Consider the following 18,191-nt stretch of genomic DNA (forward strand, 5'->3'; position numbering starts at 1 on the left):
ATGTTCCCATATTGGCATTAATATCTATCCCCCCATACCCATTTAACATTTGAACATTAGTCGAAGTCATTGTGGTGTTTCACTCCTAAATATTTGAGCATGGCTTTCCTAAGAGCAGACAGTAATGATATTCAGGAACCTATTCACCAGAGGTCCTCAAACTTTTTAAACAGGGGGCCAGTTCAGACCATTGGAGGGCCAGACTATAGTTTAAAAATAAACTATGAACAAATTCCTAAGCACACTGCACATATCTTATTTTGAAGTAAAAAAAAACAAATGGGCAAAAACACGCGCATGTGGCCCACGGGCCGTAGTTTGAGGACGCCTACATTCACATTTCTCCCAAATGCCCCAGTAATGCCTTTTTTAGTGCCTTTGAGCTGGAAATCCCGAATCACATGTTACATTCAGTTTCACCTCTTCAGTCTCCTTTAATCAGGAACATTCCCCCAGGCACCCAACACTACCTTTTTTTTCTCTTGTCTCTGACTGTCGAAGATTCCAGGCCTATTGTTATGTGGAATGACCCTCTCTTTGGACTCTTCTGGCTGTTTCCTCATGATGTGCTTCCATTACCCCTTCCTAGTACTAGTTTATCTCAGGCAGTACTTTGAGAGGCCAGAGCTCAGTTTGATGGCCTATTAAGGTGATGCCTGCCAAATTTCTCCACAGAAAAGGACCTCATATTTTCCCATACTCCTTAGCCCATGTACTCCTTACTTTCTTACCAGCTTGTGCATATCTTCTCTAGTGTCTTCTGGATTTTCAGTCCAGCATTTTCAGTTGTTTCAGGAGGAGGCATGTTTGTATACCTGACTGCCACATTGCTGGAAGCCATCCATCCCCCTAGTGTAACCATCCTCCATACTGCTGCCCCTGTGATGCCGAGGCCCTCAGTGACCTCCCCTGCCTCATCTCCAAACTATTAGTGTCCAATTGGCCAGTAGTCATTCTTAAACTTATCATTTGTTTATTCACTTATTCGGAGCCTGCTTGCTTTCAGTCACCCTCATTTGCTAGAAGCAAAGGCATATAGCTATCAAAAGAAGCATATGTATAGTCCATTTCTGACGCCTTAAAAAAAAAAAAAAGAAGCATATGTGGCACAGTATCTGTGTTGTAGTTATTCATTTGGCATATATTAAGTATTCCTGTACCTGGCATTGTGCATCAAGTGGGGAGATGGGGGTTGGCATGCACAGGGGTATATTCTGAGTACACTGGGAGCCTTAGGGTGCTCTGGTTTATAGATCAGAAAGGGAAGGGAAAGAGAAGAGGCAGAAGCAGGGAAGTCTTCTCAGAGGTGCCATCTTTTTGTTTTGTTTTGTTTTTTGAGACAGAGTCTCACTCTGTTGCCCAGGCTAGAGTGCCGTGGTGTCAGCCTAGCTCACAGCAACCTCAAACTCCTGGGCTCAAGCGATCCTTCTGCCTCAGCCTCCCAAATAGCTGGGACTACAGGCATGCACCACCATGCCTGGCTAATTTTTTTCTATATATTTTTACTTGCCCAATTATTTTATTTGTATTTTTATTAGAGATGGGGTCTCGCTCTTGCTCAGGCTGGTTTCGAACTCCTGACCTTGAGTGATCCACCTGCCTCAGCCTCCCAGAGTGCTAGAATTACAGGCGTGAGCCACCACGCCCAGCCCAGAAGTGCCATCTTAACTGAACCTAGAGGAGGAAAGTTCCCCAAGTAAAGGGGGAGGGATGCAAGGGCTTAAGGCCCAGAGTTGCTGATGACACAGACTGGGCATCATTGGTTACTTTTCCTTCTATGGAGGAGCGTCACAGTGGTGATCGGTTAGGAACGATAACCATTTTGATATTTTACCTCTGCCCATCTGGTATGGCCTGCCCAAGCCCTCCTTGCCAGCCTGTGGCACTCCAGCCCACACACTGCTGATTAATTATCCCCATCTCTGCTTCCACTGTGCCTGGAACAAGCTTTTTTTAGGGAGAGGGTGTTACTATTTCTTTGTTACCTACTTGTACCCACTACCAAACTGAGCTCTGGAAGGTAGAAGAATTCAGCCCTTAGCTTCTCAGCTCCTGGCGGGAGCTGGCTCAGAACAGAGGCAGTGTGAACATACATGCGTATTGTGACTCGATAGTGAATTGAGATAAGTTCCTTTGTCTAGTGGAACTTCCGTTTTTTCCAATACTCAAAAGTTAAATAGGTGGTTTTTCTGAGGATACTCCCAACTCTAAATGTATGAACTTGTGAACTAAGTGTTCCGTTTTCCTGGTAATCATCTTGAGATCGTGTGTGCATGTGTGTTGTGTGTGGTCTGATTAGAGGGAGGATGAAGAGGAGTGTTTGGTTTCTTTGAAACAAATCTTGTGTTTCAGCAAATGCCATAAACCCCCTGGGGAGATAGCCTTGGGGAGTGCCTGCAGTGAAGGTAGGCATCTGGTAAATTCATTGGGATTACCTGTTTTGTATCATTTTTACCTCCACTGCACACTCAGCAAAATCCAGGCTGCTTTGTGGGCTTTTGTTATTTGTTTTTAAATGTAGAAGTAGCAGTCAGAAAATAAAGTAATAAACACCTGTGCGCCCTTCATTTCACAGAATTAAAAATCATCATATTATATTTGCTTCAAGTAATTTAAATTTGGAAGAACTAGAATGTTACAGATAGTTAAAGGCCCTCTATCCCCCATCTTCAGTGCTATTAAAAGCTCATTTTTGTACACTTAAAAATAGTTAAAAGGGTAAAGTTTGTTTTATATATTTTACCACAATAAAAAACCTAAAAAAAACCAAAAAACAGGCAAACAGTTAATTTAGGCCCAAGTCAGAGTCTAAACACAGCTGAGTTTCTCCTGATTATGGGTAGGAGCTGAAAAATTGGTTTCTCTCCTTGACCTTCTACCCATCATTGTTGGTATAACATGCCACCCACCTACTCCTCGTCTAGTCTTCCCCTTCTCAGTCAGTGGCACTGCTGTCCTCCCAGGCTTTGGAAGTGGGCCTTAACTCACACCTGGCCCTCACCCCCACAACAGTCCACTGGTCAGCTCTGTCGCTCCACCTAGACAGGTCTCAAATGTTACACTGCCCCCACCCTGGGTGGTGCCGAGACTGCTGTTAGAAGCTTCTCACAGGTCCTCCCTGTTTTCTTCTTGCACTCTCCTGGCTTTCTGGCACCACAAGTTGACCCAGAACCAGAATCACCCATTTCTCCTAGGAGCCAGTCTGGAGTATTTACTGCCCTTTGAGTGACATTGTTGGTCTTAAAATATGTCCTACTGTGGGTGTCCAGAGCACTATGGTCAAAAGTCATTTGAAATAAATCTTTTGTCTATAGTATGTTGTCAGTTTGATCTACAATTAAACTCTTCTGTTTCTGTTTGGATTCAATGTAATGGGGGTTTGTTGCTTTCTGTTTTAATTTTTATTTTCAGTTATGTAAACATTTAAGTGATTCAGTAGTCAAAATTATACTCAGAGGCATGTTCCACTAGGTCTAGGTCTTGCTCCTGAGCCTGTACCTTGCCTTGTTCCTGCCCACCCCATGCTGGGCACCACTTTCACTAGTCCTGCTGTGTCCCTCCTTAATCCTCCTTCCTTGCAGAAAAAGTAGCATACGATAAACTTTTTTTTTTGCGCTTTGCTCTTCTCACTGGAAATCACCCCACAGCAGTTCTTAGAGCTCTTCTTCAGTCCCTTTGTAGCTTCACAGTACTCCAGTGTGTGGGTGTACCATAATTTATTCAAGAAGTCCCCTGACAACGGGATCCACGGCGTCTGTAGCCTTTGGCCAGTAAAAAGAATGCTATAGTGAATAATATTGTGCATATATTGTTTGGCATTTCCAGGGGTGTGCCTTCAGCAGAGATTTCCGGAAAGCATTCCTTTGGTCGTGTGGTGTGTACTTGACCTCATAGTGGTCAAGATATCTGGGAATACAAATGAGAGTTTCGAAGAGGCCAGACCTTTCCCATTTGTCCATTGTTTTTCTCTGACTTCAGGACTGTCCAAGTTCCAGGAAGTGGCCTGGCATTAAGCAGTGCTATGGTAGATTGTGTGGAAGTGGTGATTCCTGTCTGCTACTCTGGCTTTTCTCTCGGCCCACTCTGCTGGCAAGCTCCTCTTCTTTCCTCCTTTATGGGGGGCTGCCTAGTGGGCCAGTTCTGAAGGCTGAAGGGGTGGGATGCAGGCTACACCTAGCTTCCCAGGGTTCTTCCACATTTCCCATTAAGAACCCTAAGACTCAGATATTTGAAAAGTGAGCTTTGTGCCAGAAGAGATTAGAAACCCCCACTTTACAGCGAGAAAAGGTACTCTGTGGGCTGTGGGATGCATCTGTGTGTGGAACAGCTCTAGGTGACCCCAGCAGCCACACTCTGAGACCTAAATTGCTGGAGGAAGATACAGGAGGGAGGAACTCTGGCAAGTCATATTGAGGCCAAGATCTTCCATCTATTCTAAGACCTTGTCATTAGACTAGAGCCGCTCCTGCCTCCCCAAACCTGACGTGACAGTTCTAGAAAGGTGTATCCTCATAGCTTCTGAGTCCTGGACCTAACCAGCATTTGATAACTCACCTACCTCATTGGAGTCCTGGTTGCCCGACGGTGCTTGCCAGTACATGCCATGGTGCTTTCATTGCGCAGTCTCCACGGTGTAGACAAGAGGGGAAGTCACTTGGGGTAGACAAGGCAGTGACTGGCACTGACAGCCATGTGGGATAGGGGAGTTGTGGGGCTGAGAACACGGAGGACGGAAATTTTGCCATTTCCAAAATGAACTGCTAAGGGACTAGCAGGCAGCCGCTTCTTTCCAAGCCTCCCTTGGCCTGGCCCATAGCTAAGAGCTGCAGGTGGTGGCAGTGTTGCTGAGACTCTGCAGTCCTAGGAAATCTTAACATGGCATACTCAGATGGATCACTAGAACATCTTGGCCAGATGCTGATCCTGGGTCCTGGGGCCTTACAGTGGCCATATCTGAAGTACACAAAGAAGGGACCCTACCAGGCTAAACTGATGTGTAGAGAAGGAGCTGCTTCTATTAGCATAGAATAAGGAAGTGTCCTACCATGGAATGGGGTGGGTGCTGTTCTGCACCAGCAGGAACGGCGCACATGGCTCTGCTGAGACCACACCTTTTTCCTTGCCCTTCTCTCCAAGTCTGCTATGGCTAAGGCTATTCCTGTAAGGGAACATCTCGTGACAAAGACTCACACAACCTGGAATGGCTTCTCTAATCATATCAGAACCCTGGGCAGCAGTTCCTGGTTGCCTGAGCTAGCTGGTATTTATATAGTGCCTCTGTGCCTTTTCTCCCGTCATTGTCACAGTGAGGATGCCTCTGGGATGGGTTACCCATTGTTGAGATGAGGAAACTAAGGCACAGAATGTTAGGGCATTTGCTCAGCCCTAGCGTTTTTGGGAAGTGGCAAAGCCAGGGTTTGAGCTCATGTTGGCTGGCTCCAAACTTGTTTGTTCTTTCTGTGACACTGCACTGTGTGCCACCTCACAAGTGGGTAGTACTAGACCATGTTCCATCAGTAAGTTGTAATGTGCCTTATTGAGCACAAATTTGATAAATGTGTTAACACGTTTGAGTAAACCAAAAATACACCCAAGCCTGGGCCTTCATGAAGGGGACTCCCACTCCCATTTTCAGTGGGCAGCTCATTTTCCCTAGTTGTCAGCTGTCAAGCCCAGAGGCCCTTAGGGTGTGACTCAGAAAATGGCCTCTTCCAGGCAGTGTGCTGACAAACCACACAGTATTTCTACTCAGAAGAAAGACAGGTCACTCACTCCTGCAGTGCTAAGAGTGGGACTTGGGGGTGGCCACAGTTCAGGTCAAAGAAATCCACTGGCAAAAAAATCCCTAAAGAAATTTTTGGGTCCCATTGTCCTGGAGAAGGGCATCAGGACCTGAACATACAAGGCCTGGGGCCTTGCATGTGGTGGGGTGCCCAAGCCTGCCCTTGCTCACTTTTTCTGCAGCCTGATGTGTTTTCTATGATACTTACGTATTTGTTTAACACTTCAGGGAAGAAAAGTCAGAAGACCAGGACCTCCAGGGCCTCAAGGACAAACCTCTAAAGTTTAAAAAGGTGAAGAAAGATAAGAAAGAAGACAAAGAGGGCAAGCATGAGCCTCTGCAGCCATCAGCCCACCATTCTGCTGAGCCAGCAGAGGCAGGCAAAGCAGAGACATCAGAAGGGTCAGGTTCTGCCCCAGCCGTGCCAGAAGCTTCTGCCTCCCCCAAACAGCGGCGCTCCATCATTCGCGACCGGGGACCCATGTATGACGACCCCACCCTGCCTGAAGGTTGGACACGAAAACTTAAGCAAAGGAAATCTGGCCGCTCCGCTGGGAAGTATGATGTATATTTGATCAAGTAAGTAAGGGTAACTCCTGTCTCTACAGGGTGGGAAGAGCTGGGTGGGTTGGAGGTCAGGGATAGGGATGCCTTTGTCAGGGACAGGACAGTTATTTGTTGCTCATTGATCAGGAAAATGCATGTGTATAACCCTACCTGGAGGGGACATAAATAATGACACCAAGACCAAGTATGCTTGGGATGACTGTGTGCAGAGGTCACTGCCCTGAGTGGGGAGTTCTTGGGGTAGCAAGCCCTTTGCCCTCTCCACACCTCAAGTCCTTGTCTGGAGATGGAATAGCAATAGAATCTACACTGATTTTGTTTTCCTCTGCATATTGTTGTTGAAAAAGGTGTGCTCTCTAACAGCCTCTGAGGAGAGACAGACAAATTCCATGTGCCTTTCCAACTGTCCCTTTTGTATTTGTCTTTGGACTGACAGCTGGGCATTTCCTATTGAAGCAGAGTAACTGTAACTTCCAGGGTCAGAGGTTCAGAGGCATGGCGAAGAAGCACATGTCATTTCAGCCCCTTAAATGATTCCAAAAAGATTAGCAATTTTCAAAGGACATTTGTGGACAGCCTCATTTTAATTCCACAGCTCTGAGAAGGTTGAGCAAAGCATTATGTGTTGAAACCAATTCCCAGAGAGGCTAAGCACCAGGCCTAAGTTCAGATATAGGAATATTCTGGTGGTGGTTCAGACCCAGGCATCAACCAACAGAATGGCCCCCAGCCTAATGGGCTCCCATTATATCAGGCCTGGCCCCTTTGGTTGCTGGATTGTAGAGAGGCCTGGGAGGGCCAGAGCAGCGGCCTTGTTGGCAGCAGGTCCTTGGAGGGCATCCAGACAACAGCTGTTGAGCAGCCAGCACCTAGCTGTTTCAGCATCGGAGCAGGCCATGCAGGTGCCCACTTCCACCAGGCGACCTGATTCCTGCTATTGCTTCACGTATAACCTTGGCTATGCCCCTCTTTAGCTCATCCTGGCTTTTCCTAAATGTGACTCTTACTTAGTAGTAATGTCTATCAGAGAGTTTGTCACCACCATCTGCTCTGCCCCATCTCTGACGTTGCCGTGGAAAGTTTCTAATTGTTCTTTGTGTCTCTCCATTTATTCACACAGTCCCCAGGGAAAAGCCTTTCGCTCTAAAGTGGAGTTGATTGCGTACTTCGAAAAGGTAGGCGACACATCCCTGGACCCTAATGATTTTGACTTCACGGTAACTGGGAGAGGGAGCCCCTCCCGGCGAGAGCAGAAACCACCTAAGAAGCCCAAATCTCCCAAAGCTCCAGGAACTGGCAGAGGTCGGGGACGCCCCAAAGGGAGTGGCACCACGAGACCCAAGGCGGCAGCGTCAGAGGGTGTACAGGTGAAAAGGGTCCTAGAGAAAAGTCCTGGGAAGCTCCTTGTCAAGATGCCTTTTCAAGCTTCACCAGGGGGCAAGCCTGAGGGTGGTGGGGCTACCACGTCTGCCCAGGTCATGGTGATCAAACGCCCTGGCAGGAAGCGAAAAGCTGAGGCTGACCCCCAGGCCATTCCCAAGAAACGGGGCCGAAAGCCAGGGAGTGTGGTGGCAGCTGCTGCTGCCGAGGCCAAGAAGAAAGCAGTGAAGGAGTCTTCCATCCGGTCCGTGCAGGAGACCGTACTCCCCATCAAGAAGCGCAAGACCCGGGAGACAGTTAGCATCGAAGTCAAGGAAGTAGTGAAGCCCCTGCTGGTGTCCACTCTTGGTGAGAAGAGCGGGAAGGGACTGAAGACTTGCAAGAGCCCTGGGCGAAAAAGCAAGGAGAGCAGCCCCAAGGGGCGTAGCAGCAGCAGTGCCTCCTCGCCCCCCAAGAAGGAGCACCACCATCATCACCACCACTCAGAGTCCCCAAAGGCCCCTGCGCCGCTGCTCCCGCCCCTGCCTCCACCCCCACCTGAGCCTGAGAGCTCCGAGGACCCCACCAGCCCCCCTGAGCCCCAGGACTTGAGCAGCAGCGTCTGCAAAGAGGAGAAGATGCCCAGAGGAGGCTCACTGGAGAGCGACGGCTGCCCCAAGGAGCCAACTAAGACTCAGCCCGCGGTCGCTACTGCCGCCACGGCCGCAGAAAAGTACAAACACCGAGGGGAGGGAGAGCGCAAAGACATTGTTTCATCCTCCATGCCAAGGCCAAACAGAGAGGAGCCTGTGGACAGCCGGACGCCCGTGACCGAGAGAGTTAGCTGACTTTACACAGAGCGGATTGCAAAGCAAACCAACAAGAATAAAGGCAGCTGTTGTCTCTTCTCCTTATGGGTAGGGCTCTGACAAAGCTTCCCGATTAACTGAAATAAAAAATATTTTTTTTTCTTTCAGTAAACTTAGAGTTTCGTGGCTTCAGGGTGGGAGTAGCTGGAGCTTTGGGGATGTTTTTCTTACCGACAAGCACAGTCAGGTTGAAGACCTAACCAGGGCCAGAAGTAGCTTTGCACTTTTCTAAACTAGGCTCCTTCAACAAGGCTTGCTGCAGATACTACTGACCAGACAAGCTGTTGACCAGGCACCTCCCCTCCCACCCAGACCTTTCCCCCATGTGGTCATTAGGGACAGAGAGCAGTTGAGAGGACACTCCCATTTTTGGTACCATTGGTGCCCTGCCTATAGCTCCCCCAGCTCCCCTCACCTCCCCCACTCCCAACCACATTGGGACAGGGAGGTGTGAGGCAGGAGAGACGGTTGGATACTTTAGAGACAATGTCAAAGATGGCCAGTGGCTATGGCCAATGTGATCCCACCCGTGATAGCACGAGTCTGGCCCCATACCAGCCCCAATCCAAAACTGACAAGGACATTTCACAGGACAGGAAAGTGGCACCTGTCTGCTCCAGTTCTGGCATGGCTAGGAGGGAGTCATCCCTTGACCTGCTCGGGGTATACTGGCCTGAGCCACAGGAGAGGATGGCCCAGGTTGAGGTGGCATCACCCATTCTCAAAGGATGTCCTCCAGTGGGTGTCGCTAGAGAGGCCATGGAGGCAGCAGGACAAGGCATAGACAAGCTGGCTAAGGGTTGGGGCCCAGCCAAGCTCTGTGGGGCAGGAGGGATTCCTAATCTCTCAAAGCAGTCTGTGACTGGTAGTTAGGGACTTAGTGGACAGGGCAGGGGACAAAGGGGGAGGAGAGGAAAATGTTCTTCCAATTACTTTCCAATTCTCCTTTAGGGACAGCTTAGAATTATTTGCACTATTGAGTCTTCATGTTCCCACTTCAAAACAAACAGATGCTCTGAGAGCAAACTGGCTTGAATTGGTGACACTTTGTCCCTCAAGCCACCAGACGTGACAGTGTTCAGAACTACCTGGATCTGTATATACCTGTGCTTGTTTTAAAGTGGGCTCAGCACATAGGGTTCCCACGAAGCTCCGAAACTCTAAGTGTTTGCTGCAATTTTATAAGGACTTCCTGATTGGTTTCTCTCCTCCCCTTCCATCTCTGCCTTTCTTTCATTTCATCCTTTCCTTTCTTCCCCTTCTTCCCAGTTCATCTTTTCTGTTCCAGGCAGCCGCAGTGCCCAACCATACACCAAACTGGCAATTGTCAGCTCCAGCCCCTAGAACTCTCCCTGCCCTTTGCTATCCTGCTGCCAGTACCAGCCCCATCCTGTTCTGAGCCCTGAGGAAGCCTTGGGCTCTGCTGAGTCCAGCCTGGCCTCTCTGTGAAGAGCAAGAGAACAACAAGGTCTTGCTTTCCTACGTAGCCCCCTCTTCCCTGGTAAGAAAAAAGCAAAAGGCTTTCAGACCCTGAACAATGAGCCTTTTCACTCTTCTACTCTAGAGAAGTGGGCTGGAGAAGCTGGGCCAGATTTGGTAGCTGAGGAAAGCATAGAGGCCCCAGTGGCCTGCCAGAGTCATCAAGTGGCCCAGCAGGGACTCCCTGCCACCTTCACAATGGCCTCACTCAGAGTCTAGCATAGTGCAGCAGGACCTATGGACCCCAGAACCCAAGCCAGGACCAGCCCCTGGGCCCCAAGCCCCTCCTCTGCTCCTTTTCTAATGGAAATGTTTTGCTTTTACTCACTGGAGACTGGGTGGGGCCAGAAAACCAGGCACTTCAATATCTGCTCCATGGGTGTGGTATGGAGTTTAGAGGGTTGGGCTTGCTGTGGGTTTTTAACTGATCAATTTTCATTTGGGATCCCATCTTTTTAACCTCTGTTCAGGAAGTCCTTATCTAGCTGCATATCTTCATCATATTGGTATATCCTTTTCTGTGTTTACAGAGATGTCTCTTATATCTAAATCTGTCCAACTGAGAAGTACCTTAACAAAGTAGCAAATGAGACAGCAGTCTTATGCTTCCAGAAACACCCACAGGCATGTCCCATGTGAGCTGCTGCCATGAATTGTCAAGTGCGTGTTGTCTTGTGTATTTCAGTTGTTGTCCCCTGGCTTCCTTACTATGGTGTAATCATGAAGGAGTGAAACATCATAGAAACTGTCTAGCACTTCCTTGCCAGTCTTTAGTGATCAGGAACCATAGTTGACAGTTCCAATCAGTAGCTTAAGAAAAAAACGTGTTTGTCTCCTCTGGAATGGTTAGAAGTGAGGGAGTTTGCCCCATTCTGTTTGTAGAGTCTCATAGTTAGACTTTCTAGCATATATGTATCCATTTCCTTATGCTGTAAAAGCAAGTCCTGCAACCAAACTCCCATCAGCCCGATCCTTGAGCCCTTCTACCCACTCTGCTGTTGACCTCCCAGCTTCCCAGGAAGGGAAGGTAGGTCAGAGGAGCAGGCGAGTCCTTTGGAACTCCTCTTCCTCCAAGGACAAAAGGCTCCTGTCCCCACAGTGGCCTCGCACTCCCAGCACCCCCAAAGGATACCTATCATGCAAGTGTAGCATCCAGCCAGGTTGTCACTGAGAAGATGTTTGTTTTGGTCAGTCGGGTTTTTATGCATTATATTTAGTCCAGTGAAATGTGGCTCCTGGACCTGCTGTCAGGAGCTGGCTTCTTTATCAGCTGAGTATGATCTGGTCCTGGTAAGAGGAGTGCAGGGGCCCACCAGGCTCCCCTCTCACCCATGACAGTCCATTCAAGGGCTGATTGGGCATTTGTGGTTGGGAACACAGCATTTGAAATGTCATTTTCTTTCGATTGGGCCCCACCTGCAGCTCCCTCATTCCCCGCTGCCTTTTCCTTAGAGTTCCTTCCAAAGTTGCAGGTGGTGCCTGAGGCTCCTTTGGGTCTTCTCTCTTTCCCCTACTTCCTTCCCCACTCCCTCTTCTCCAAATAAAGACAGCACAGTTTATCACCCTGGTAGGCAGGGGCCCTACATGTCCCATGCTGTCCCTGACTCGGGGTTAGGTTGACAGGAGGTTAAAGGGAAAGCCTTAAGCCACAGGATTCTCACCAGCTGTGTTGGGCCCAGTTGTGGGGTATGACCTCAATTTTGTCTGTACTTGAACACTGAAGATGGGGAGGCATTTTTCAGTGAAGTTGTGAAGAATGCAGGAATGAATTGACCAACAGCTTTCAAATACCCATGGGCTAGGTCATTAAGGTCACATCCACAGTCTCCCTCACCCTTGTTCTAGTTGTTAGTTACTACCTCCTCTCCTGACAGAAGACTGTATGTTCTCAAGCTCCTCCCAGGTATGCACATCCCGGCCCTACCCTGCCTGTTGGTGGGCTTGTCATAACCAGTGGAATTGCCGGCCTTGACAATGCAATGAGCTGGGGACCCTTGACCACAGCCAGGCTCTAGTACAGCTCCCTTCTGATGCTGTATTGCCCTATCAAAAGGCACAGGGGACACCTAAAAATGCCGCATCCCCCAGTCCATCAGTGCCAAACTAGCCAGGTGCCCCAGCCTCTCAGCTCACTGGATGGTAAGAGCCCAATACAGTCTGTTTGGTGGCATCATTCCTGGCCAGAGGCCACCAACAGTGGAAATGGGAACTGGAACAGCCCCAGATTTTCACCTGCTTCTCTGCCCAGCTTGTCATTGCTGTGACAGAGATCATGAAAGAAGGTAATAACCAGAAACAAACTGCAAAGTTTGATGGGGAAGGGAGTTTCCTTCGCTGACAGGATCTCTAAATTTTCAACAACCTTTAGTAAGTAGCTCAAATCCAAGAGAGAGCAAAAGGATATGAACTGAATCCACCAAGTAGGATCAGCTGGATTTTGTTTAGCCCAAGTGGAGCCTGACAGCTAGAGCTCTGTATCCCCTCTCTAACCACAGCTCCCTTTCCAGACCATTCCAGCCAGGCTCTCTGGGCTGACTGGGCTAGGGGAGGTCACAGGCACCAGTCCTTTGAGAAGACCTTTGTGCATCAATTCTAGGCTGTGTGGTTGCCCAAAATTGATTTTCTGATTCAAGTTCACACCTTACAGATCCTAGGACCAATGGCCTAGACTTCAGGGAATAAGCTGTTTCTAGAGCCCTTGGGGAGGATCACATAGCAAGTCCCCCACGTTCTTGCCATGGAACGGGCCTAGAGCACCTGCCATGGCACAGAAGAAGCAGCATCCCATGTCTAGGGCAGAGGCCTCTGCTCTCTCCATGCCCTCTTCCTGCTCTGCCTCTCTGCTGTCTGCATCAGTGAACTAGCTCCACTCTGAAGGGATTTGTTGATTCTCTCCATTTTTGTGTCTTTCTCTTTTAGATACTGTATCAGTCTATAAAAGGCATACATAGTCTAATAATTGTTATAAATCGCTAGGATACTGCCTCTCCCAGGGTCTAAAATTTCATACTAAAGGGGGAAAACTGAACACTGAAACTAGTTCTCAACAATTTAGAAGGAAAACCTAGAAAACATTTGGCAGAAAATTACATTTTGATGTTTCCAAATGAATAAGAGCAAGCTTTTGCAAAAATGCTAATCTAAAAATACTTAGTGCTTGGCCTGAGATGTTTGGTGAGCGTTACACAGGCAAAGGCAAATCTAGCCTGAAGCCTCCTGTATCTGAGGAGGTGGAACCAGGAGCCTCCTGAGACTTTGGGACATTTTGTCGTTGGAGAGCCAGTCTCTCCCTGGGTAACAGTCCCTGAAGACACAGCTTCTGACCCTGTCCTGTGTGGGTAGTATGAAGGTTAGCCTGGTCCCAAAACTGCAAGAGCCCAGCTCTTGGTATGGAAAGCGAAGTGTTCACCAGTGACCTGGAAGGCCCAGCACCACCCTACTTCCTGCTCTCTTCTCATCTTGACAGCCTGCCCCCGCACCGATTTGTCAGGAAAACACCCAGGAAACTAGGAAGACAACTCTGCCTGTGGTGTGCCCTGCCCTTCCTCTGGGGCTGCCCCTTGCACATTCCTTCTGTTCTGCTCTCCTTGGGTCTTGGGCCTCGTGGAAGTGGCTGTGTGGCGCACACCCTAGCACTCCCCTCTCCAGTGGCTCCTCACCCCAAGCCTCTCACTGCCTCCCCAACCACCCTGCCTGCCCTGTCAGGAGGCAGAAGGAGGGCAGGTATGAGGGCGGTGCAGGGAGGGAGGACACCCCCCACCAACTTTGCACCAGCAGAGCCCAGACCCTCACAGAAGGAAATTCCACCTTTGAATTGAAGAGCATTTGGGAAACTTGCAAATCACTTTGCTCCCCAGCTGCCCCTTCTGCCTTACCTTTCATCAGGTCCTGCTCAGCAGCAAGAGCTCCTGCCCACTGATAGTCCCTCTCTGCAGTGTCTGTGTGTCAAGTGGCAAAGCTGTGCTTTCTGGTAACCCTGATTATACCCAGTAACTTACAGACTGTACGCATAGGCCTTTGTCTCCTCTATCCCAGGCTTTTATTTTGTTTTTTAGTTTTGCTTTTAATTTTTCTGTCCCTTTTATTTAATGCACCGACTAGACACACAAAGCAGTTAAATTTTTATATATATATATATCTGTATATTGCACAATTATAAACTCATTTGCTTGTGGCTCCACACACACAAAAAAGACCTGTTAAAATTATACCTGTTGCTTAATTACAATATTTCTGATAATCATAGCATAGGACAAGGGAAAAATAAAAAAGAAAAAAAAGAAAAAAAAAGACAAATCTGTCTGCTGGTCACTTCTTCTGTCCAAGCAGATCCGTGGTCTTTCCTCACTTCTTTCAAGGGCTTCCCTGTGCCAAGTGAATGAGGCTCCAGGCAGCATCCAGGTTTTGCACTCTGTTTCTCCTGTGCTTGTGAAAGAGGTCCCAAGATTTGGGGTGCAGTACAGTTCACCTCCGTGGGTAGCTTCAAGAGCACTCCCTTGACCCACTGAAATCCAGAATGTAGTCAGCACAGCCTGGTCCCCTTCCACCTCTGGGAGGGGGGAGCTGGAGTCCACTGGGGTGGCCTGACTCCCCCCAATCCCCTTTCAGTGACCCGGTCAGGGTGAGCCCATATGGAGAAGTCGGCTAGCAGGCCTCTCCGCCAGTAGGGCTTGAAGCAGGGGTTGGAGTGGACACGGCAGGCCTGTCCTGTCTCTGAACCTGTGAGCTGTACCAGGTAGAACACCAGGTCGGACTCTCGTGCACCAGTCCAGTGGGTCCCTCCAGGAAGTAGTGAAGACTCCAGAAATATCCCTCCTTCTCCCTCATCCTATGAGTAATTGCATTTGCTTTTGTAATTCTTAATGAGCAATATCTGCTGGAGAGTTTAGCTGTAACAGTTCTTTTTGATCTTTTTTTAAGTAATTAAAAACACCAAAAAAAATCCAAAAACCTGTTCTTCCAAAGCAGAGAGCATTATAATCACCAGGGCCAAAAGCTTCCCTCCCTGCATTATTGCTTCTCCTGAGGCCTGAATCCAAATGAGAAGCGGTAGAGTGGCCAGGCTACCCTCAGGCCTCTTGGAGGACCAAGCCTGGGGCAACCTCTGGGCTGGGGCCTCCTCCATCATGCCTTCAGTATTAGCCATGGGTCTCGATGTTCTTTCCCACCCAGCCTGGGTTGTGGGCAGAGGAATCCATTGCCGCTAATGTTTGGCCACTAACAGGTGGGTGTCTGTGTGTGTCCATGTGCGTGCTCTTTGACTGACATGAAATCAGCGCCCGAGTTAGCCTCACCCAGTGACCTCTAGCCCTGCCCGGAGAGAGCGGAGCCCATCCGGTTCAGTGTTTCTGGGAAGCTGGACAGTGGAGTGCAGAAGGCTTGCAGAACGTGAAGCCTGCTCCTTCCCTTGCTACCACGGCCTCCTTTTCCGTTTGATTTGTCACTGCTTCAATCAATAACAGCTGCTCCAGAGTCAGTAGTTGATGAATATATGACCAAATATCACCAGGACTGTTACTCAATGTGTGCCGAGCCCATTCCTTGTGCTGGGCTCCCGTGTATCTGGACACTGTACCGTGTGCTGTGTTTGCTCTCCTTTCCTTCCTTTACCCTTTCCTTGTCTTTCTGGGGGTTTTTTGTTTGGGTTTGGTTTGGTTTTTATTTCTCATTTTGTGTTCCAAACATGAGGTTCTCTCTACTGGTCCTCTTAACTGTGGTGTTGAGGCTTATATTTGTGTAATTTTTGGTGGGTGAAAGGAACTTTGCTAAGTAAATCTCTTCTGTGTTTGAACTGAAATCTGTATTGTAACCATGTTTAAAGTAATTGTTCCAGAGACAAATGCTTCTAGACACCTTTTCTTTACAAACAAAAGCATTTGGAGGGAGGGGGATGGTGACTGAGATGAGAGGGGAGAGCTGAAGTGCTGATTCTGCCCACATCAGCCAGAAACCACCCAACGAAGTTAAGCCCGGAAGCCCCATTCTGAGCGAACAGACCAAATAGCTGATGTGTTGCCATTTTTAAAGTCAGAGCAAAACCAGTTTTGGTTTTGTTCAGTGGATTCCTTTTTGCTTCCCCTCCCCTGAAATCATTACTATCATTCGTTATCTTTAAGGAAAGACAAGGTTGATCCTTTGAGGGGAACCAGGAGGGGATATGTGTGCACAGCTAACACTGCTGAAGAGGGAGGGAGGATGGGATAAGCACGTGGCTGGGACGCTCCACTGTGGACACAGGTCAGACATATTTTGCCAGATAGATTGGCCACTCCCCCATCGATGCAGCTCTTCCTGGACAGGGTAGGCATTCTCATCTCCAAGGCATGCCTCATGGGCATTGCCATTGGAGACACTTCTGTCACACCCCACCCTGTCCCCCAGAGCACAACACTAACATGACATCTGTAGTCCCCACGATCCGGGACAATAAAATGATGGTGGAGGGGCCTGTTCTCTCTTCGCTGTCATCCAGTCCCCAGCAAAATTTGGACATGAGAAACCTCCCTTCCCTTTCTATGGCAAAAACAGATCCTTCTCAGAGAGGCCATTACCCTCATTAGACATTGTTTGGGGCTACTGGAGAGCCTGATAGCCGCTCCTCTGAGAGGTGAGGACAGTCCTGACTATAGTGAGCATTTACACATGGGGTGTAGTAGCTGGAGGAAATAGGCAGGGTGTCTGTCTCCTCCTGAGTCAAAGTCATGCACCCCTGTGCCAGCCTGGAGGTCAAGGTTTGTGGACAGTGCTGCCAGTGTCACAGGCCACCCTGTGCAGAAGGGAGCTGGCTCCAGCCCAAAAACCCATCTGAGGTTGGGAGAGGTGCACTTGGGGCATGGGGAGAGGCCAGGACAGACTTAGCTGGAGATGTCTCTGAAAGCCCTCTATTGCATTCACCTTCAGTTTTTGTGTTTTGGGACAATTACTTTAGAAAATAAGTAGGTCGTTTTAAAAACAAATTATTGATTGCTTTTTTGTAGTGTTCAAAAAAAGGTTCTTTGTGTATAGCCAAATGACTGAAAGCACTGATATATTTAAAAACAAAAGGCAATTTATTAAGGAAATTTGTACCATTTCAGTAAACCTGTCTGAATGTACCTGTATACGTTTCAAAAACACCCCCCACTGAATCCCTGTAACCTATTTATTATATAAAGAGTTTGCCTTATAAATTTACATAAAAATGTCCGTTTGTGTCTTTTGTTGTAAAATCAAGTGATTTTTTTCATAAGGTTCTTTTACTATTTGAAAAGATGGGCAGCACGCAGTTTTATTTTATTTTTGTAAGTTTTTTAATACATGTGAAAGCAAAGAATACTCAGCATGCCTTTCTAAGTGACGCGTTTGCACCTTTTGTTGGGAAGTACTGTATCCTGTGCTGTTAGCATTCTCGATAAATCTCTCTGTGAAAGTGACTCAAGGTCTGGGCTTTCATTATAAGACAGAAGTCTTCCCTCCAGCTCACATGACAGCATGGTGGTGTGTTTCCTCATTTGATCTGGCTGTCCCTGAACACAGATAGGCACTTTCAGGACTGCCAGGAGAGGAAAGGGAAGCCCACTTCACACACTGGCCTTGCTGGGACCTTCCTTGGCTTGCTCCTGGCATGAGTCTGCCTGCAGCACAACTTTCCTGTTCCTGACCTGTACGGTAAGAGCACCTCCTAGGTCTTATGTGCCATGGTGCTTTTAGATCCCCAAGGCCCTGACGACTCCTGTGTTCCATGCTGGCAGAGACCTTCATGTGGCCTCTGCTAACTGCTAAGCTGGCTCCCTGAGCAGGCAAGCGCATGCTGACAGATGGATCAAAGGGAGACATGTTGTCCTGCCTTCCTATAGGGAGCTGCCTCACCAGGTTGGTATTGGGCTGGAGGAGAAAACTCCACCGGTCAGCAGGACTGTGGATTAGTCCAGCTTCACATGCAAATGTGGGCACACCTACTAGAAGGTACTCTAAAGTCCTGGCCTTGAACGTTATATGAAAGGGTTGAAGATTCAGCCTGTATTCATTGAGCATGTCTGTGCCAGGACTGTTCTTGGAGCTGATGTTTGAGCAGTGTGCAAGTAGGACCGAGGCCCTGTTCCATAGAGGTCAGCATGTGTGTGAATGATAATTTCAGATACTTGAGGTGGCACATC

General features: G+C 48.4%; 2 protein-coding genes across 2 annotated transcripts in view; both read left to right on the forward strand.

Moving 5' to 3' along the window:
* Positions 1-17,468, forward strand: part of MECP2 (methyl-CpG binding protein 2) — a 70,818-nt gene extending 53,350 nt beyond the window's left edge. Inside the window, exons 2-3 of the mRNA XM_075999720.1 lie at positions 6,011-6,361; positions 7,470-17,468. Of these exons, the coding sequence (XP_075855835.1) occupies positions 6,011-6,361; positions 7,470-8,556 (1,438 nt within the window). The 3' untranslated portion in view covers positions 8,557-17,468. The remainder of the gene's footprint in view (positions 1-6,010; positions 6,362-7,469) is intronic.
* RENBP (renin binding protein) overlaps positions 1-18,191 on the forward strand; it is a 147,047-nt gene that overhangs the window by 34,571 nt on the left and 94,285 nt on the right. The window lies entirely within an intron of this gene.

This window comes from Microcebus murinus, unplaced genomic scaffold (assembly GCF_040939455.1).
Source record: "Microcebus murinus isolate Inina unplaced genomic scaffold, M.murinus_Inina_mat1.0 scaf003_hap2_Mmur4.0, whole genome shotgun sequence".
In the NCBI taxonomy this organism is placed as follows: domain Eukaryota; kingdom Metazoa; phylum Chordata; class Mammalia; order Primates; family Cheirogaleidae; genus Microcebus; species Microcebus murinus.